At 42.2% G+C, this 17,278-nt stretch overlaps 1 protein-coding gene across 1 annotated transcript in view; it reads left to right on the forward strand.

The window, feature by feature from the left end:
* FGD5 (FYVE, RhoGEF and PH domain containing 5) overlaps nucleotides 1–17,278 on the forward strand; it is a 175,500-nt gene that overhangs the window by 123,816 nt on the left and 34,406 nt on the right. Inside the window, exons 6-10 of the mRNA XM_072598387.1 lie at nucleotides 8,588–8,748; nucleotides 10,490–10,646; nucleotides 11,818–11,902; nucleotides 14,128–14,178; nucleotides 15,617–15,675. Coding sequence (XP_072454488.1) covers nucleotides 8,588–8,748; nucleotides 10,490–10,646; nucleotides 11,818–11,902; nucleotides 14,128–14,178; nucleotides 15,617–15,675 — 513 coding nt within the window. The remainder of the gene's footprint in view (nucleotides 1–8,587; nucleotides 8,749–10,489; nucleotides 10,647–11,817; nucleotides 11,903–14,127; nucleotides 14,179–15,616; nucleotides 15,676–17,278) is intronic.

Raw genomic sequence — 17,278 nt, forward strand, 5'->3', positions numbered from 1 at the left:
GAATTTGAACCCAGATCCACCATACTTTCCAGTGTATCATGCTTCTTGCCTTCCCTTCCTACTTGACTTCTCCCCTCTCTTTCTCTCTCCTTCCCTCCCATTGTTCCTCCTCCCACTTCTTTCCCCTCCTGAATTTCTTATTTCTTCCTATCCTTTTCACAGAGAATCTAAGAGCTGAGATATTTAGAGGTGATAATAACCCATCCTTCTTCCCCTGGATCTCCTCTGGGACATCCGACAGGTGTCACTCACCCTCTGCTTGGACTACCTCCAATGACAAGGGACTTACTACCTCCACAGGCAGAGCATACCACCGATGGACAGTTTTGTCCCTTTGGTCCTAATTCTGCTCTCCAAAGCCAGACAAAATATATCTGCTCCCTCTTGCCATATCTGAGCTCCCTCAATAGAATACAAATTTCTTGAAGGCAGGGATTATTTCATTTTTTGCCCTTGTATCTTCTGTCAGCACCTGGTACATTGGAGATGCTTGATAAATGCTCATTTATTTATTAATCGATCCTTTTAAGATACTCTAATACAAGAATTCAATCCAAGAAACATTTCCTGAGTATCTACTAAGTACAAAGTGACCCTGACAGCCCACATAAGCAGAGGACCATAAGTGTAGAAGGGAAAGGTATCTTAGGGGCCACCTAACCCAACCCCAACATTCTGTAGATGATGAAACTGACACCCAGAGAGGGGAAAGACCTTGTCCAAGGTGACATAGGCAGTAAACAACAGACCCGTGCCTTCTCTGACGCTAGATTCAGTGTTCTAGGTTATAAGTAAGGTCCCTTCCTCATCTATGTCCCTGATCCTATGAGCCTAAGTCTGACACTCTACCCACTGAGCCACACTTCCAGCCAAGGCCAAGAGTTCCCACTTCGGGATGAGGAAAGAGCAGTGTGTTCTGTATGGCTGCAGAGAGAAATGAGTAAGGCTGTTGGGGTTTGGCTTAATATAAGGAAGAAGTTGGATGGAATTACTATTCAATGTTCTTCCCAAGGAGGTGGTGAGCCCCCCACCATTGGAGGTGATCAAACCTCTGGCTGCCTGTCCAGAATGCCATAGAGGAGGTTCTCACACTGGGAACAAGGTTAGATTGTATGCTATGCAATATAAAATAGTGATAATTATGTTTTGATGACGTCCCTCACGAGGTTGTTGTGAAGAGCACTTTACACATCTAGAGGAATGAAAGTTATTGTCTGCATTATCATCACTAATGGATGAAGGAAAAGTCTGGGCCACTTCCAGATACCAGGCTGTGCACATCCTTCTAGAACAGGTGAGGGGGCCCAGTATCCAGGGACTGAGGCCCCTGCCCTAACAGGACAGGTGATGGCATGCCACCCAGTACCCACGGGGGAGACAACCGAGGAGTTGGGAAACGAGTTTAAAAGGAAATGGGGGGGGAGGGGCCTGATTTCAGTGATCCTTATTAGACAAGTCCTTAAGAAGGAAATAAAGAGATCTGCCAATTGGCAACATACTATGTTGTGACAGAGAGAGGAAACTGCCCCCAGGCAGCTGGGAAAGGAGCGTGGATTTGAAGAAGGAAGGAATGGCACAGAGTTAGGGCCTTGTCACCTTTTGCTGCTATCCTTGTGATTGGCCTGGAGAGTGTGTGTGTGTGTGTGTGTGTGTGTGTGTGTATGTGTGTGTTTGTGTGTGCGTGTGAAAGAGTACAGAAGGGAAAAAGAGAAAGAAAAAAGGAAAGAAAGAGGAGAGAAAGAAAGAGGAGAGAGAAAGGAAGGAAGGAAGGAAGGGGAGATAGAAGGAAAGAAAGAGGAAGGGAAAGAGAGAGAAAATGAAAGGGGAAGGGGAGAGAGAGAATAGACGTGCATCATATAAGCACTTATAGAGTGCCTACTTTGTGTCAGGCAGTATGCTAAGAGCTGGACAATTATTACCTCTTTTGACAACACAACAATCCTGAGAAGTAGATACTGTGATTATTCTCATTTTATAGATGAAGAAACTGAGGTAAATAGAGGTTAAGTAACCTGCCCATCGTCATCCAGCTAATAAGTGACAAAGGTTGGATTTGAATTCAGGTCTTCCAATTCTAGGGTTCTATCTACTATGCCACCTAGCTATCTATCATATTAAGAATTGATTCAAGATCCATCACCAGAAAGACTGCTTGGGTCTAATTTGGGTTGGTGGAACTGTTTATTTAAATTTTAAAGTTAAATAGTTTATTAAAAACTTAATGTTAAATATCAGCACAAATAATTAAACTTGCATAGTAACTACATTTAAATTAGAGGAGAAAGAATAAACATTATATTATACTAATACAAAATAATAATAGCTAATATCCATACAGCTCTTAGTTTGTGCCAGGCACTGAGTGCTTTGCAAATATTATCTCATTTGGTCCTCATAACAAGCCTTCAAGGTAGGTGCTGTTATAATCCCCATTTTACAGTTGAGAAAACTGAGACAGAGGTTAAGTGACTCGCCATGGGTCATATGGCTAGTAAATCCCTAAGGCTGAATTGGAACTCAGGTCTTCCTGACTCGAGGCCCAGTGCTCTATCCACTGGGCTACGTAGCTATCTCTGAAATTAATTCATTTCAATGCATAAAATATAACAACTTCTCAGCCTCTCCCAGTCTCCTTTGAGATTCCTTTGCCCATTCATCCTCATTCACTTTTCTTCTAATATGGTGAAAGTTAATATGTATTCTTCTCTTGCTCTGCTTTCCTCACTTTGCATTACTTCATACAGGTCTTTTCAGATGCCTTTGCATTCCTCAGACCTAGTGGTCTTAATTGCATCATGGCAATTCATTACCTTCATATGCCACAATTTATTTAACCATTCCCCCACTGTTGGAAGTTAAATGACTTCCAGCCATTTGTAATTACAAATAATGCTTTGAACATCTTTGGACAGATAGATCTTTTTTCTTTACTTAACACTTTCAGTTGTCTATTCCCAAGGAATTATTGGATAAAAAGGTTAATTTTTGTAACTTCTATTTCATATTGTTCAATTTCACTCCTGAAAGATTCCGTAAGTTTGCAGTTCCATCACTAATAGATGAGTGTACCCGTTCCTGTCCAACCTCACCAGCACTGAGTTTTGATGCTTTTAATTCTTTTTTAGCCGGTTGGATGGGACTGTGATAGAACTTCAGAGTTGTTTTAATTTGCATCTCTTCAATTATGGACGTCTTTTCAAGTCATTAATAATTTGTGTCTCCTGTTTTGAAAAATGCTTGTTCATATCCATTAACCATTTGTCCGTAGCTCATTCATTTTTTTTTTCTGGGACTAGGAGCCAGTACCGTTTTGCACTTTTTTTCACCCATCTCCTCCTCCACTCCCGCCCTGCCTCCCTTTAGAGAACCTCAGCCCAACAAGGGGAGGTCAGACAGGGACAGAATTGTCTGTTTTCAAAGCAGGAAACATTGTAACCTCCACATCTGCTTGTCCCTTACATGACATCATCTGCTTTCATTTCAAATGCTGCAGGAGGGTTCTCTGTCTTTGTCTCTCTCTCTCTTCCTCTCTCTTTCCCACTCCCTTTTTTTTTCTGATCTAATGACTTCTAAATCCCTTCTAGATCTAAAATACAATGATCCTCTTCAGTTTTTTCTCCCTGCTTTCTCCCCTGTGCTCGCTCTCTCTCTCTCTCCTCTCTCTCTCTGTCACTCTGTCTCTCTGTCTCTATCTCCTCTCTCTGTCTGTCTCTCTCTCCCTTCCTCTTTCTCTCATACATGCCCCTCTGCTCTGTATCTCTCTCTTCTCTCCAATTCTTTTTTTCTCTTCTCTACCTCCCCCCCCCCATTTATCTCAATCCCTTGTCCCCCTCTTTCACTTTTCTGACCCTTTCCCTTCCTCATTGATCTCTGCCCTCAAGAGCTTTCTGTCTGGCAGAGGAGATGAGATACAAGGACAAAGGGTTGAAACACATCATAGAATACAATAATCACCAGACAGGGAGCACAAATAATAATTATAGAAATTGACATTTCTATATTGCTTTAAGGTCTCCCAAGTGTTTTCCATAATTATCTCATTTGAGCCTTACAAAGCCCTTGCAAAACAGGTCCTCTGTGGTTATTATTAACCCCATGTTACAGGTGAGAAAACAGGATCAGAGAAATTCAGTGACTTCAGGGTCGCTCAGGATCAGGCTTTTCTGGACTCCTAGTCTAGTTTCCACTAGGTCATGGGTGCCTCTAGCACTAAACGGTGATGAGGTTTTAGGGGAGGGAGATGTGGCTTCAGGAGACCAGAGATGATTATTGAACAGCTGGCATTTGGGCTGAGTCTTCATGAAAGGTATGAGAAAAAGCATGGAGGTAGAAGAGCCTAGGATGTCTATGGAGAATGAGAGCTAGTCCAGTTTGGAAGAAAGAGAGCAATACCTTGCATCCCACAGGAACTTCACTCATCTTTATTGAACTGGATTGTGTCAGAGAAAAGTAGGAGATGAATGGAAGAGGAGACTGAGACTAGTCTTGAAAGCCCAAGAGAAGGAATTTGGAATTTATTTGTGAGCAGTGGGTAGCCACTGAAGGTTTTCGAGCAGGAGAGTAATTTTTAATTCACGTTCCACTTTTGGAAAATGACTGGCAGCATGTGGGGTATAGATGGGAGGGAGAGAAATGAGAATGTTTGAAAACTGGTCAGGAATCCCCTAGGCACAAAGGAGGAGGACCTGAACTAGGGTAGCATCTGTGGAAATGGAGGGAAGGAAAATTATTCTAGGTTTAGCAGTTGTGAGCATGCAGTTGGAAAAGCAAAGGGTCTGTCCTCACCCCCCTCCCATTTCCCTCCTCATCACAAAATGCTGGTAGCAAGATTGGGAGCCTGGGGATCTTATTTTCCTTAAATTGATGATTTTCTTGACTGGGTTGATCCTGGAGTAGGAAAGGAGGCTGGAAGGCTTCTGTGTTCAGAAATAGCTTCTCCCGAGGCCTAGAGCTACCTGAAATTCTTCAATAGATCTTATGGCTGAAAGGAAACTTATAGATGAAGAAACTGAGACCTAAGGAATTGGAGTGACCCATATTTCTTGAGGTTGAACCAAGACCCAACTAGGCTTTGGAATTTGGGGGAAGGGCCTGAAAGGAAGCTCCTTAGCCTTGTTCTTTTTTTCCTTTCTCCTTGCCTATTGGCACCCCTCTCCCACCCCCACCCCCCATGACCCGAGAATCTCCAGCACTGCCTAAGAAGACATCCCCTAACAAAGAGGGGATGTTTCTCTAGACTAATTTGCCTGGGCCTGGGGCCTCTGCCAGCCAGCTAAGTGTGAGAACCTCCTTGGGGGCCTGGGGCAGGCAGGGCTGACTGGGTCTGGTCCCTCTTGCCTGGAGATGGGGGTGGGAGGGAGGAAATCAGGGAAGGCCCCAGGCTCATAAAGTAACTTATGGAAAGAGAACACACGAACAGAACACAGTGGCACTTATTGAAATTTCCACTTCCTTGCCTGGCTGTCAGGAGCTGGTGACCTTTCCCCACTGCGGCCTTGGCCAATCTAGAGGGCGTCCTCTCTTACACTGCAATGGGGATAGATCCTTGGCCTCCAGAGACCTTAAAGGCTGGAGTAATCCTCAAGAACACTGAAGGTCTCCATGAATGTCCACAGATTTCCCTGTGGTTAAGAGAACCAAAAGCATATTTCTTATTCCAGGATCTCGGTGTTTTCTAGCCAAAGTTTTGTTTTTCATTAGCAATGACCCCTTCTCATCAGCAGCATTATTTCCATTTTACAGATGGAAACCAAGAGGCATAGAAAGGGGAAGAGTCTTGCCTGAGGTCACAATGAAAGTCAAGGAAACATTTATCTCTAGTTAAATGTCATTTTTTTAACATTTTATTTCAGCTTTTCAATCTTTTAGATCCCTGGAACTTCTCATTCTATCACTTAGCTGATTAGTTACCCTCCCAGCTTTGTGTCATTTGCACATATGATGAAGGAATTTTCTATACGTTCATCTAAATCATTGACAGTGCACCTATGGCACCCCCTCACACATGAGAGCTCCCCCAAAAAGCTTCCCAAGGGTCAAGATACTCCAGAGGTCCATGACCACCCCAAACCACAGCCCTGCAGCACCCACTGATGTGCTTGCTTCTCCTAGTCTTCCAAAGAATGAAATTAGTTCAAGGCAATGGCATTTAATGAAATCATATAGTAAGGAGCTATAGAGCACCTCCACCCCTATAAACTTAGGGCACACCCCCTCATAAATTTATTCACCATCAGTGAGAAGAGCAGACATATGTGAAGTGCTGTTCGAGGCACACATGTAGGGAGCACTTGAGGCCAGTGCCCCCTTACCAAGGGTTGACAGATGCTGCAGGATTGCCAGGAGCTCTGACCTTCCTCGCCTGGGCCTGATCCCCAATGGGCTCCAAGCCTCTGCTGCTTCCAAACTCGCTTTGCTGGGCTGTTCTCAATGCTGCTCCTTGGTTAGCCTCAGTGGTCATCCGCTGCTGAGGGATACCCTTGGCCCATTAGAGAGGTTGACTTTTTTTTTTTTTAACTTATTAAAGCTAAGCTTTAGCTCCTTTAGGGAGACAGGCCATACTCCACAGGGTGCACTGGAAGACTGAATCTATTCATTATGAGATTTGGAATCAACATTAGGTTATAAATATAAGATTTTATTTAGGAAGGTTATATTGCCCCAAGTCACACCACTAATAAGCAACAGAGCTGAGTCCTGAGTCTAGGACTCATCATTATCATGCCACATTGTCTCTTATATACTTAAAAAAATTAGTGTGTAAATATATTTTGTTTTTATATCACCTACATTTCCTTTCCCTTCTTTCTCCCACAGAACAATCCCTTATAAGAAATATTTAAAAGAGGGGAGAAAGAGTCCAGCAAAACTAACCTACATACCCCAAATCTGACAATCTACACGACATTCCACACCAGTGGTTGCCCACCTCTGCCAAGAAGTTCACAGGGCAGAGGAGAGGGTAGAATGGTTTTTCATATCTCTTCTTTTGGGGTCATTATAATTTCATGGCATTCAAGTTCTGTTGTGTTCTTGTTTATCTTTTCACTTCCATTGTTGAAGCCACTGTGTATTGGTTTTCTGGTTCTGCTGACTTCACTTTACATCCATTCATAAAAGTCTTCCTATACTTCTCATATTCACCATATTTAATATTTCCTACAGCACTGTAATATCTGATTACGTTCATGTGCCAGAATTTGTTTGGCCATTCCCCAGCCAATAGGAATCTACTTTGTTCCTAGTTCTTTGCTCTTACAAAAAGTGCTACTATACAATTCATACCCTTTGGCCCAGAAATACCACTTCTAGGTCTGTATCCCAAAGAGATCATAACAATGGAAAAGGACCCATATGTACAAAAATATTTATAGTAGCTCTTTTGTGGTGGCCAAGAACTGGAAATTGTGATGGGACGCCTATCAACTGGGGAATGGCTGAATAAGTTGTGGTATACGAATGTAATGGAATACTATTGTGCTATGAGAAATGATGAGCAGGTGGACATATATGAAAGACTTACATGAACTGATGAAGAGTGAAATGAGAAGAAACAAGAGGACACTGTATACAGTAACAGCCACACTTTGCAATGACCAACTTTGATAGACTTAGCTCTTCTCAGCAATGCAAGGATCTAAGACAACTCCAAAAGACTCACAATGGAAAATGCCATCCACATCCAGAGAAAGAACTTGGAGTCTAAATATGAATCAAAGCATACTATTTGCTCTTTTTTTTGTTTTTGTGTTTTTTCTTTCCCATTCATTCTAATTCTTTTTTATAACATGAATAATGTGAAAATATATTTAATAAGAATATATGTGTAGAGCTTTTATCAGATTACATGCTGTCTAGGGGAGGGGGGAGGGAAGGGAGGCACAGAAAATTTAAAACTCAGAAGGTTATGGAAGTGAATGTTGAAAACTAAAATGAAATTAATTTTTAAAAAGTGCCGTGATAAATATTTTTATATGGGATGTTTCTTTTTTCATGACATTGTTGGGGCTATATGATGTGATTGAGATCTCTGGGTCAGAGGAAATGGACATTTTGGTAACTTCCTTAGTATAATTCCTAATGGCTTTCCAGAATAGTTGGACCAATTCATATCTCTACCAGTGATACATCAGGGTTCCTGTCTTTCCATAAGCCCTCCAACATTGGCTAGTCCCATCTTTTGTCATTTTTGCCAATTTGCTGAGTATGAGTTAAAACTTTATAGTTATTTTGATTTGCATTTCTGTTGTTATTAGTGATTTGGAGTAACCTTTTATATGGTTGTTAATAGTTTGCAATTTTTCCATTGAAAACTATGCATCATATATTCATTCAATGTTTACCCCTTTGAGAAAGAAAGGGGATTCATCTAAATCCCTATAGCTGGAGAAATTCAGGTGCAGGAAAGCTAAATGATTCATCCAAAGTCACAAAGCAGGGCACATGCTCAAACTCATTCTCCTAACCATCAAGACCCTTATTACTTCAGCTGCCCCATCGAGGATCCCCAAAGATGTATCTGCCAACACAGAGGCAACCTTGGTTCTGGTCGGTTAGCATGCTGTTAACAGGCTGTCTTGGGTTTCAGGATTTTCATGAGGCAATATTAAAAGCCCTGAGTGAAGAAACAGAGGACAATGAAGAGTCACTAGCCAGAATCGAGCTGCGACAAGGCTTGAGTGAGCTTCCAGCCATCTATGAACTGCACCAAGAGATCCTGGGGGAACTAGAAGAGAGAATATTAAACTGGTGAGTGGCCTCCCTTGACCCCAGTCTTCTTTTCTGATGCTCATGTTTTTTAATTATAATGATTACACACACACACACACACACACACACACACACAGAGTCCTCTACAAATAGCTTCCCTCATAAGAACTATGGAATATAAGTAACACAAAGGTCATTATCCCCATTTTCCAGAGGAGGAAACAGATTCAAGGATAAATGAAGTGACTTGCACAGTCAAATGGCCACAAATTGGCAGAGCCTGGATTTAAACCTAGGTCTTCCAACTCGCAGCCCCGATCTTTCTAATATGTCATATGCCATATATCCTATGATAGAATGGTGCATGGAATGACAGAGCTCTACTAAGCTAGGATACAAAGCAGAACTATTAGAACAAGACCCTACAGGCTTCAAAGGGTTCAGAGCTGGAAGATAGATATCTTGGGCCTGTCTACTGCTGAAGCAAAGATCCTCTAGTTCTAACCCCTTCTTTTTACAGTTGAGGAAACAGTTGAATCCATCCCTGGAGGTGGAAAGGGAAGACAGAAGAGCCATAGGTTTTTCCAAAAGTGCAAGCCAGCATTGGCAACAATAATAATAATAAATTACAAGAGAGTTAAAGAGCCTAGATTTCATGATCAATGCAACTGACACAAGAAACTCTTGGAAACTGTAATGCATCATGGCACACTGCAAACATTTAGTACCTACTGAATACCTAGCAAGACATCTCCTAATGGCTAGAATTATACATCAGAAATTCATTATCTTTCATGGAGTGACAGATTACAAATTCCCATACCACAAATGCCAATCATTTTTACTGTATTATGGAAATGCTTGTTTTGTTCCTTGAACTGAAAATAAAATAAATTTAAAAGAAATATCCCTGAGAACTCAATACCTGCTACTGGGAGTGGACCATTATCACAGACCAGACTTTTGCCCCCATTGCCCAGATATAACATTGATCCATGAAAACTTAAGAATACTGTTTTATGTCACCAAATTCTAATAATCTCCAGGGTAAAAAAAAAACCCAGCTTTTTAAAAAAAAATTGACAACTAGTGAAAGAAATAAAAATCATGTGAGAACAGAGCAAGAGATGTATCATTTACACCATTTTGTTTGCTACTGGAGTAGTACCAAGGAGACTCGCAGTGAGCTGACAAAAGATGAATTTATATCCTAGTATTTTCTACACCTACAAAAAAAGCCATTACTTTTATCCATATATGTAACAGTCCACATATCATTAAATATAAAAGAAAAATTATAAATATAAGTATAAATAAATATATTTATGTATTATATGTAAACAAATGTATAAATATGAACATTAAAATACAAATGAATAATTATATATTTTTGTATTATATGTAAATAAATGTATAAATATAAAAGAGTAATAGTAGGAGAATGACTTGTTCTAGGACTGCGTCTGTTGGATACCATCCCCCCAATGAGAAGAATGAGATGATGATAACAGTAATTGCTAACATCTACATGATGCTTTAAAGTGTACAATATGCTTTACGTACATTATTTTATCTGATTAAAGCCTGATTAAAAATCTGATTTTATCTCAATAAAGCCAGTAAATTGAAGCTTAGTTACCCATGAAAGGCAGGAAACCTTCCACAGGACAAAGGTGGGGTGACTGGAAATCAGATGGTATATTACAGAGGGTTTTGCTGGTAATTCTTAAACCATTTACTCACATTCTCCCCTACTCCCATCTTCCTCACATGGCTTCAGGGAGGAGCAGCCAAAGGTGGCTGACATTTTCCTCACCCGAGCACCAAAATTCGACCACCATGTGGCTTATATCGTGAAGTTTGATAAGAATTTGGCTCTACTCAATGGAAACTGTATCAAGTCTTCTCAACTGGCCACCATCCTCCGGGATTTTGAGGTAAAGGCCCTCCCTTTCTCAGCTCCACCTCCCCAACTTCTACATCTTCATTATTATTATTTCTAGTAATAACCCATATTTCTATTGTGTTTTAAAGTCAACAAAGCACTTTCCTTACAAATAACCCTACAAAGTAGGTCATACAAGTAGTGATACCTCCATTTTACAGATGAGCAAACTGAGGCTTAGAAAAGTATCTCACCCATAGTCATAAAACTAATAAATGTTAGAGCTAGGATTTGAACCCATATCTCCTGATTTCAAGTCTTGTGTTCTTTCCCCTAAGTCGTGCACATTGCCAAGTCCCTTCCGATATCTTCTTGCTGGATGTTCCATCTGAACTTGGAAGGGGAAGGAACTACTGATTTAGGAATGAGGAAGGAAAAGGATAAGTTACTGATTTCTTTTCTCCTTATCCTTCCTTTGCCTTCTGCCCTCTCCAGTTTGACAGGGCTGAAAGATCATAGATTATCATCATAGCATCACAGGTTTAGAGCTGGAACAGACCATAGATGTCACAGAGTCCAACCTTCTCATTTCTCAGATGAAGGAAACTGAGGCCCTGGGCCACACAGGACATGATTTGAACCCAGGACTTCCTGACTCCAAATCTAATGCTCTAGTCACTATACCACAAAAGAGACATGAGGTCACAAGCCAGAAAATAAACATTAATGAACACTGTGCCAACTGTGTGCATAAAGTAGTGACTGGAACTTTGAAGGCTTGGTCAGGGCAAGTTCCCTAAAGGGGCTAAGCTTAGAGCCAGATTCTAAAAGAGACCCCGCTGAAAGCTCTCACCATGTTATGGAAGTAACTCTGGGCTCTCAGAGCCTCTGCCAGAAGGGCTCAAACCCCCATAAGGCCTGATGAGTTGGAAAGATTCTGGAACTCATCACTAGGTCACTCACAGGAAAAGGGCGGGGAATTGTTTGGCCACAGAAGCTCTCTAAGACCAGCTTTAGAAAGCTTTAGAAAAACTGGGACCTTCTTGATGAAATCACAGCTACTCGAGGTGGGATAGGATTGGGAGGTAGATCTGGAGTGAGGAGGTACATGTAGGGTTTCAGCATGGAATCCATGGGGCCAGAGACCATTGGCAAAGCCTTCATTCAGAAGTCACCAGAGATTGACCAGAGCGTATCTCCTCTTTTCTCTTTGTGACCAGCAGACTCTTCCAAGTGGTGGCCAGGGTGTGAAGCATCAGCTCCTGAAGGTGGTAGAACACATCTTCCAGTATCAAGTGCTCCTCACAGGTGGGCCTGGGGAAGTCACCAAGCACTTGGGCATAGCAGGCCAGGATGAGCAGAGGACATATCAGGGCAGCTGTGCAGGTTGGGAGGGGGCATTGTGGATGGGAGAAGGTAGACTTTGCCATTGGGAGTAGCTTTCCACAGATCCCTGTGAAATATGAAGTCCAGAAGTACAGCAGCAAACTTAATTGGTTTGTATTCAAGGGTGACCATGATGATAGCTAACAAAATGATACTTCTCTTATGCCATAAGTTCCATGGAGCTCTCTGTCTGATGTTTATCTAGAAATGGCTTCAGCAGGGAAGAAGGAAATTGTCCTGAGACTGAACAAGGGAGGGGAGTTGGCTAATCCCATCTGAGATCACTGAGAGGAGCTCAGGAAGCATGTGAGGGGAAAGGAGGATCCAGGACAAGAGATCTGTCCTACCTTTGCTCTGAGCCCACCAATAAGCTATTAGGAAGACAGCAGAGGCTGGTTTAAGGATTCATTGCCAGTTTTCTTTCTGTGCTCCCAACTAGAGCTGAGAGGAAGAGGAGAAGGAGTTAAGAATATTGTGAGACTAGACTCTGCCTCTGAACCCCAGAAAAAAGTCTGTCACTCAACATCACGGCAGACTTGGCATTTTGGACTGTATTACTGGGTACATGAAAATCACAATCAATGCCAGGTGAAATTTAATTCTAGGTCTACACTCTATTTGACCAATATGTTCCACTGGAAAAAAAAGGAAATTACATTTCACATTTATCTATGAACATGAATTATTATATAGCACTTTAGGATTTACAAAGTCCTATCCCCACAACAACCTTATGAGATAGGTAGGATGGATAAGTATCATTTTCCCCACATTACAGATGATAAAATTGAAGCCCAGTCCTCAGAGAAGTGAACTATTTTATCCATGGTCACACAAGTAATTAATGTCAGACCTTGGGCCTAAGCTTGAGCATTTTCCCCTGCATCACAAGCCTGAAACCAGGGCTGATTCATGATCAGAAATAGCCATAAAGAAAAACACTAAAATCCAAATTCAACGAAACTGAGACATTCTTTGGGAAAGCCCCAAGTGAAAGCCATTCTGAAAATATCAAGGGCACAAATATTTTCATCTTGACTCTTTCTGTACACATGGCAGCTATTCAATGACTCTTGTCTTCGGATGATGAGATCAGCAAAAGGAATGACTGGGGATGATGGGGATGATGGTGAATGTGATGGGGATGCTGGGGAGTGTAATAAGGGGGATGGGTCATGGTAGTAATATGGATGATGGTGAGCACGATAGAAATGGTGATGATGGTGATGATGGCAAGCAAAAATGAGGATGAAAGTCATGGTGATAATGGGTTTGATAGCGTAATAGTGATGGTGATAAGTGTGATAATGGAGGGATGATGGTGATGATGAAGATGATGAGCATAATAGAAATTACGATGATGGTAATGGTGACGATGATGACAGTGAATGTGATAAGTATGATGATGGAATGATAATAGGGATGATGATAGTTCTGATGCTGATGGCGACAGTGATGGGGATGGCATGGTTGAGGGTGGTGAGAATGGTCACTATTATAGTCATCGTGATGGCAAGAATGAACAGAATGATTTTGACATTGGTGGTTATGAGGAGGACGATGATAATAATAATGCCTCATATATATAGATATATGGATATCATGTTTAATGGCGAAATAAATGACAGAGATGATGGGGTGAGGCAGGGCAGGGAAGGGGGAGGAGGCCACACTCTGGCAATGATGATCAGGAATGTAATGCTGGTGGATTAAGAATGGTGTCAGTCATCTGATGGCAGTGCTAGCAATGATGAGGGTAGTGATGATGGTGCTAGAGGTCTATGCTAATTCTCTAGGCTAATAAAAATGGGAAGGCTGGATACTCCATTCACACTAAACTTTGCTTACTTTCTTATCAGTGCACACATCTGTGTTCCCTCACTCTTCCCTCCCTACCCCCGGCAGAATATGGAATCCTTGAGGCAGAAGCAGCTTCATTTTTATCTTGTATTCCTATCACAATTCTTTATACAGAGTAAACAGTACATTCTTCTTGAAGTGAACTGAATTCTATCCTTGAGTTGGAAGAATTCAATTGCCTCTGAATCTCTGCTTTGAGTAAGAATATGGGGTTGCTGACCCTGGGATTGGAGGATTGAGTTGTCCTGCGAAGTAAATTTATCTTTTGGTTCTTATTCTTCCAACAGATTATTTGAATAACCTTTGTCCAGACTCAGCAGAGTATGAAAATACCCAAGGTAAGTAGAAGAGAGATGGAAACTATACTCTTAGTTCAGGTTGGAACTAGATCAAAGCTTCTTCTCCCCAGGTTGATTTAGTTAACTTGACATTCCCTCCTGGCATGGGCTGAGCTTTTGCCAATTGCAGTGTATCCTCCTTGACAAAACACTGGAAATCCATGAAATCACTAGCTTCTGGTGCCCAAATTATTCCTTACAAGTTTAGGGCTTTGCTGTCCCAGGGGTGTGAGCTGATTTTAGGCAATTGCGTGAAATCTGGAAATTCCCAAGTGAATCTCCCAAGTAGTGAGATTGAGATAATTTCCAAGCCTAAAAAAGATGATGGTCAAGGTTTGGAAAGGAGGCAGTCTTGAATCTGTAAAGCTCTATCAATGAAAAATACACAGTTTCCCTCCTCTTCCATGGAAGCTTCTAGCCCATGTCTTTGGCACGATCTCATCATCTGGTGATCTCATCACCTTCTCCCCCTGGGTTGCTCAAACCTCACAGGTTAAGTGATGTTGAGATAAGTTGGACTCTGAAATCTCCTTGAATAGATAGGGAGCTTTCTGAGGGCAGAGGGCACTTCTCTGACATTCTTCCTACATGGGACCTTCCTGGGGCCACACATTCCAGTTTTTCTGAGCCAGAGAATGCTATCATGCTCATTCAAAAAGACCTTACTAAGCACCTTCCATTCCCCAAGCACTGGTCGTTGAGGGAATTACAAAAGGAGATATCTTTCCTTCTCTCAAGGACCACTTTAGTAGTAGAGACCAGGCATCCTTTTGGGAAGGTTTAAAGACTATAAAAGGAAGGGTGCACCATATGTGGAACATCCAGAAAATTAGATAGAAGGAAAGTGAGGTGAAAATGTTTGGAGTGGTTGGGGAAGGCTTCAAGGTAAGCCTTGAAAAAAGTTCAAAATGTACTCCTTTACTGGTCCTCCAAGAGTTTTGTGTTTGTCTCAGCTTCTTCTCATTGAATCTTTGAGACTCTAGGAAGCCAGACCAAGCCCAGAGCTTGATTCCTAGGAAGGGTGTCAGGTATGCAGGTACTCTATGGCCAAACCCAAGAGGGTTTGGTGTAGGCCCAGTGGAGGAGGCCCCCAAGTAGTAACAACAGAAGAATCAGAGAAGAATCCAAAACAGGGCTGGTCAACTAGCATTTATTAAGCCCCTGATATGTGCCAGACATGGTGCTAAGAATACAAAGGATAAGAATGCAAAGAAAAGCAAAAGATAGTTCCTGGCTTCAAGTTGCTGAGGTTCTAATGGACTCAGCTGGAATGGTCCTGTTCCAAGGCAGAGACATTGAGAGCTATTTTCATTTTCTGTGGGAAGGAAGGAGGCAGAGTAATTACCCTGGCCTTGCTTGGTCAGTAGAGGGTCATAACATAGGAGCTGCCCCCCATTCCAGTCCAGATAACCCACTTTCTGCTCCATTTCATTCCCAGATGCCTTGACCCTCATCTCCAAAGTCACAGATCGAGCTAATGACAGCATGGAACAAGGGGTAAGTCCTGGATGTCCCTGTCCATCCTCCTGGCAAAATGTCTCTTTCAAAACGAGGTTGTGTAATGGTCCCAGAAGCTTGGGGGGGCCAAGGAATTCCTCTCTGGAGGCTGAGAGAGAAGCTTTTGGGCCTTCTATCTATCCCCCTCTGGCAGAGAATCAGGTTGAGTAAGTGTTTGCTTTAGATCAATCAGTCAGTCAACCAACAGGTTTTCAGTGAAGACAGCTATGGCAAGGCACTGGCCTGAATGGTCAGGCTCATAGAGAGGTATAAAATGTATATATACCTATACATATATACCTATATCATATATACCTATACCATATATACCTATACATATATACCTATACATATATACCTAAAATATATAAAATGTAGAGTTATAAAATTTCATCAAAATCCTCTCAAAGAACTTTTACTAATTAACATTTTTGTGATGCTTTAGTGTTTACAAAATATTTTTACATATAGTATATCATTTGATCCCTACAATAACCCCATGAGGGAGGGGCTGTTATTAACCACATTTTACAGATGAGGAAACTGAGGCTGAGACTGGTTAAAGTGACCAATCCAGGGTCACAGAGTTAAAAAATATCTGAGGAAGAATTAGAATTCAACTCAACTCAAGTGTACTTTCCATTATATCATACTTCATTTCATTCAAAAGAATCAGTATTCTAAAAGATATGAGTCTGAGAATAAAATCTAGTTTTCCTAGACCCTAGTTGTCTGACCTAATGTATCAATACACTTAGCTGCAGGAGGGAACTGTGTCCTTGTTGAACAAGGGAAGCAGGGAGAGAAGTCTATGGGTTTCCTGGGTCCCCTCAAAGCCCTGGGTTAGCTGGCTCTTTTCATCCTCCCATGAATATCGCTGTCCTGCTCCCCTGACCACAAAGCCATCAGGAGAGCACACAACCTAGCCATGTGTCCCAAAGCTGAAGTTTCTCTTCGTTCTGAGTGATTAGCTGGGCCTGTGGCACCGTATGATTTCTCCAAGTTTAGTCCACACTGTCTTGCCCCGAGCAGCAGTCAAGAGTGCCAGATCCAGCCAAAACCATAGCCCAAACTCCACTGGATGAAGGCACAAGGAGTTGGATATTCCCAGCCCTCCTCAGAGAGGCAAACTCCCAGCAACTGCAAGCATTTGGGGAACAGATGGGATGCCTCCCATCATTCCCACTGAGCCTGAGGTTGGCACTACCTCTGAGATCCTTCTGGATTTTCCCCATTAAGAATCGAGGCCAAGAAGACCACCTCCCTCCCATGCATGAGGGCAAGGATGCCAGGCAGCACCCCCAGAAGAGGTACCCAAGCAGCCAACGGCTAAAACGACTCTCTCCTGGCACTGACCCTGGCTGATATTTGAAGTTTCTCTAGGAAACAAAAGCCTCCCGTTGTCCTCCAGGCCAGCTGTGCACAGCTGGGAAGTCCCTCTTCCCCTCCCTGGCCCCAGCTCTCAAAGATGAACGGTTTCTCCACCCCAGCCCTCTCTTTGATCTGTCAGCAAATCTGCCTAGTGAGATGGGCCAGGTTTGGCAGATCCTGTTAAACCACTTGTCTCAGAGGCTGCATGCTGACATGTCTGAAAGGACTTTGG

The sequence above is a fragment of the Notamacropus eugenii genome, chromosome 3, assembly GCF_028372415.1.
Source record: "Notamacropus eugenii isolate mMacEug1 chromosome 3, mMacEug1.pri_v2, whole genome shotgun sequence".
NCBI classification, from domain to species: domain Eukaryota; kingdom Metazoa; phylum Chordata; class Mammalia; order Diprotodontia; family Macropodidae; genus Notamacropus; species Notamacropus eugenii.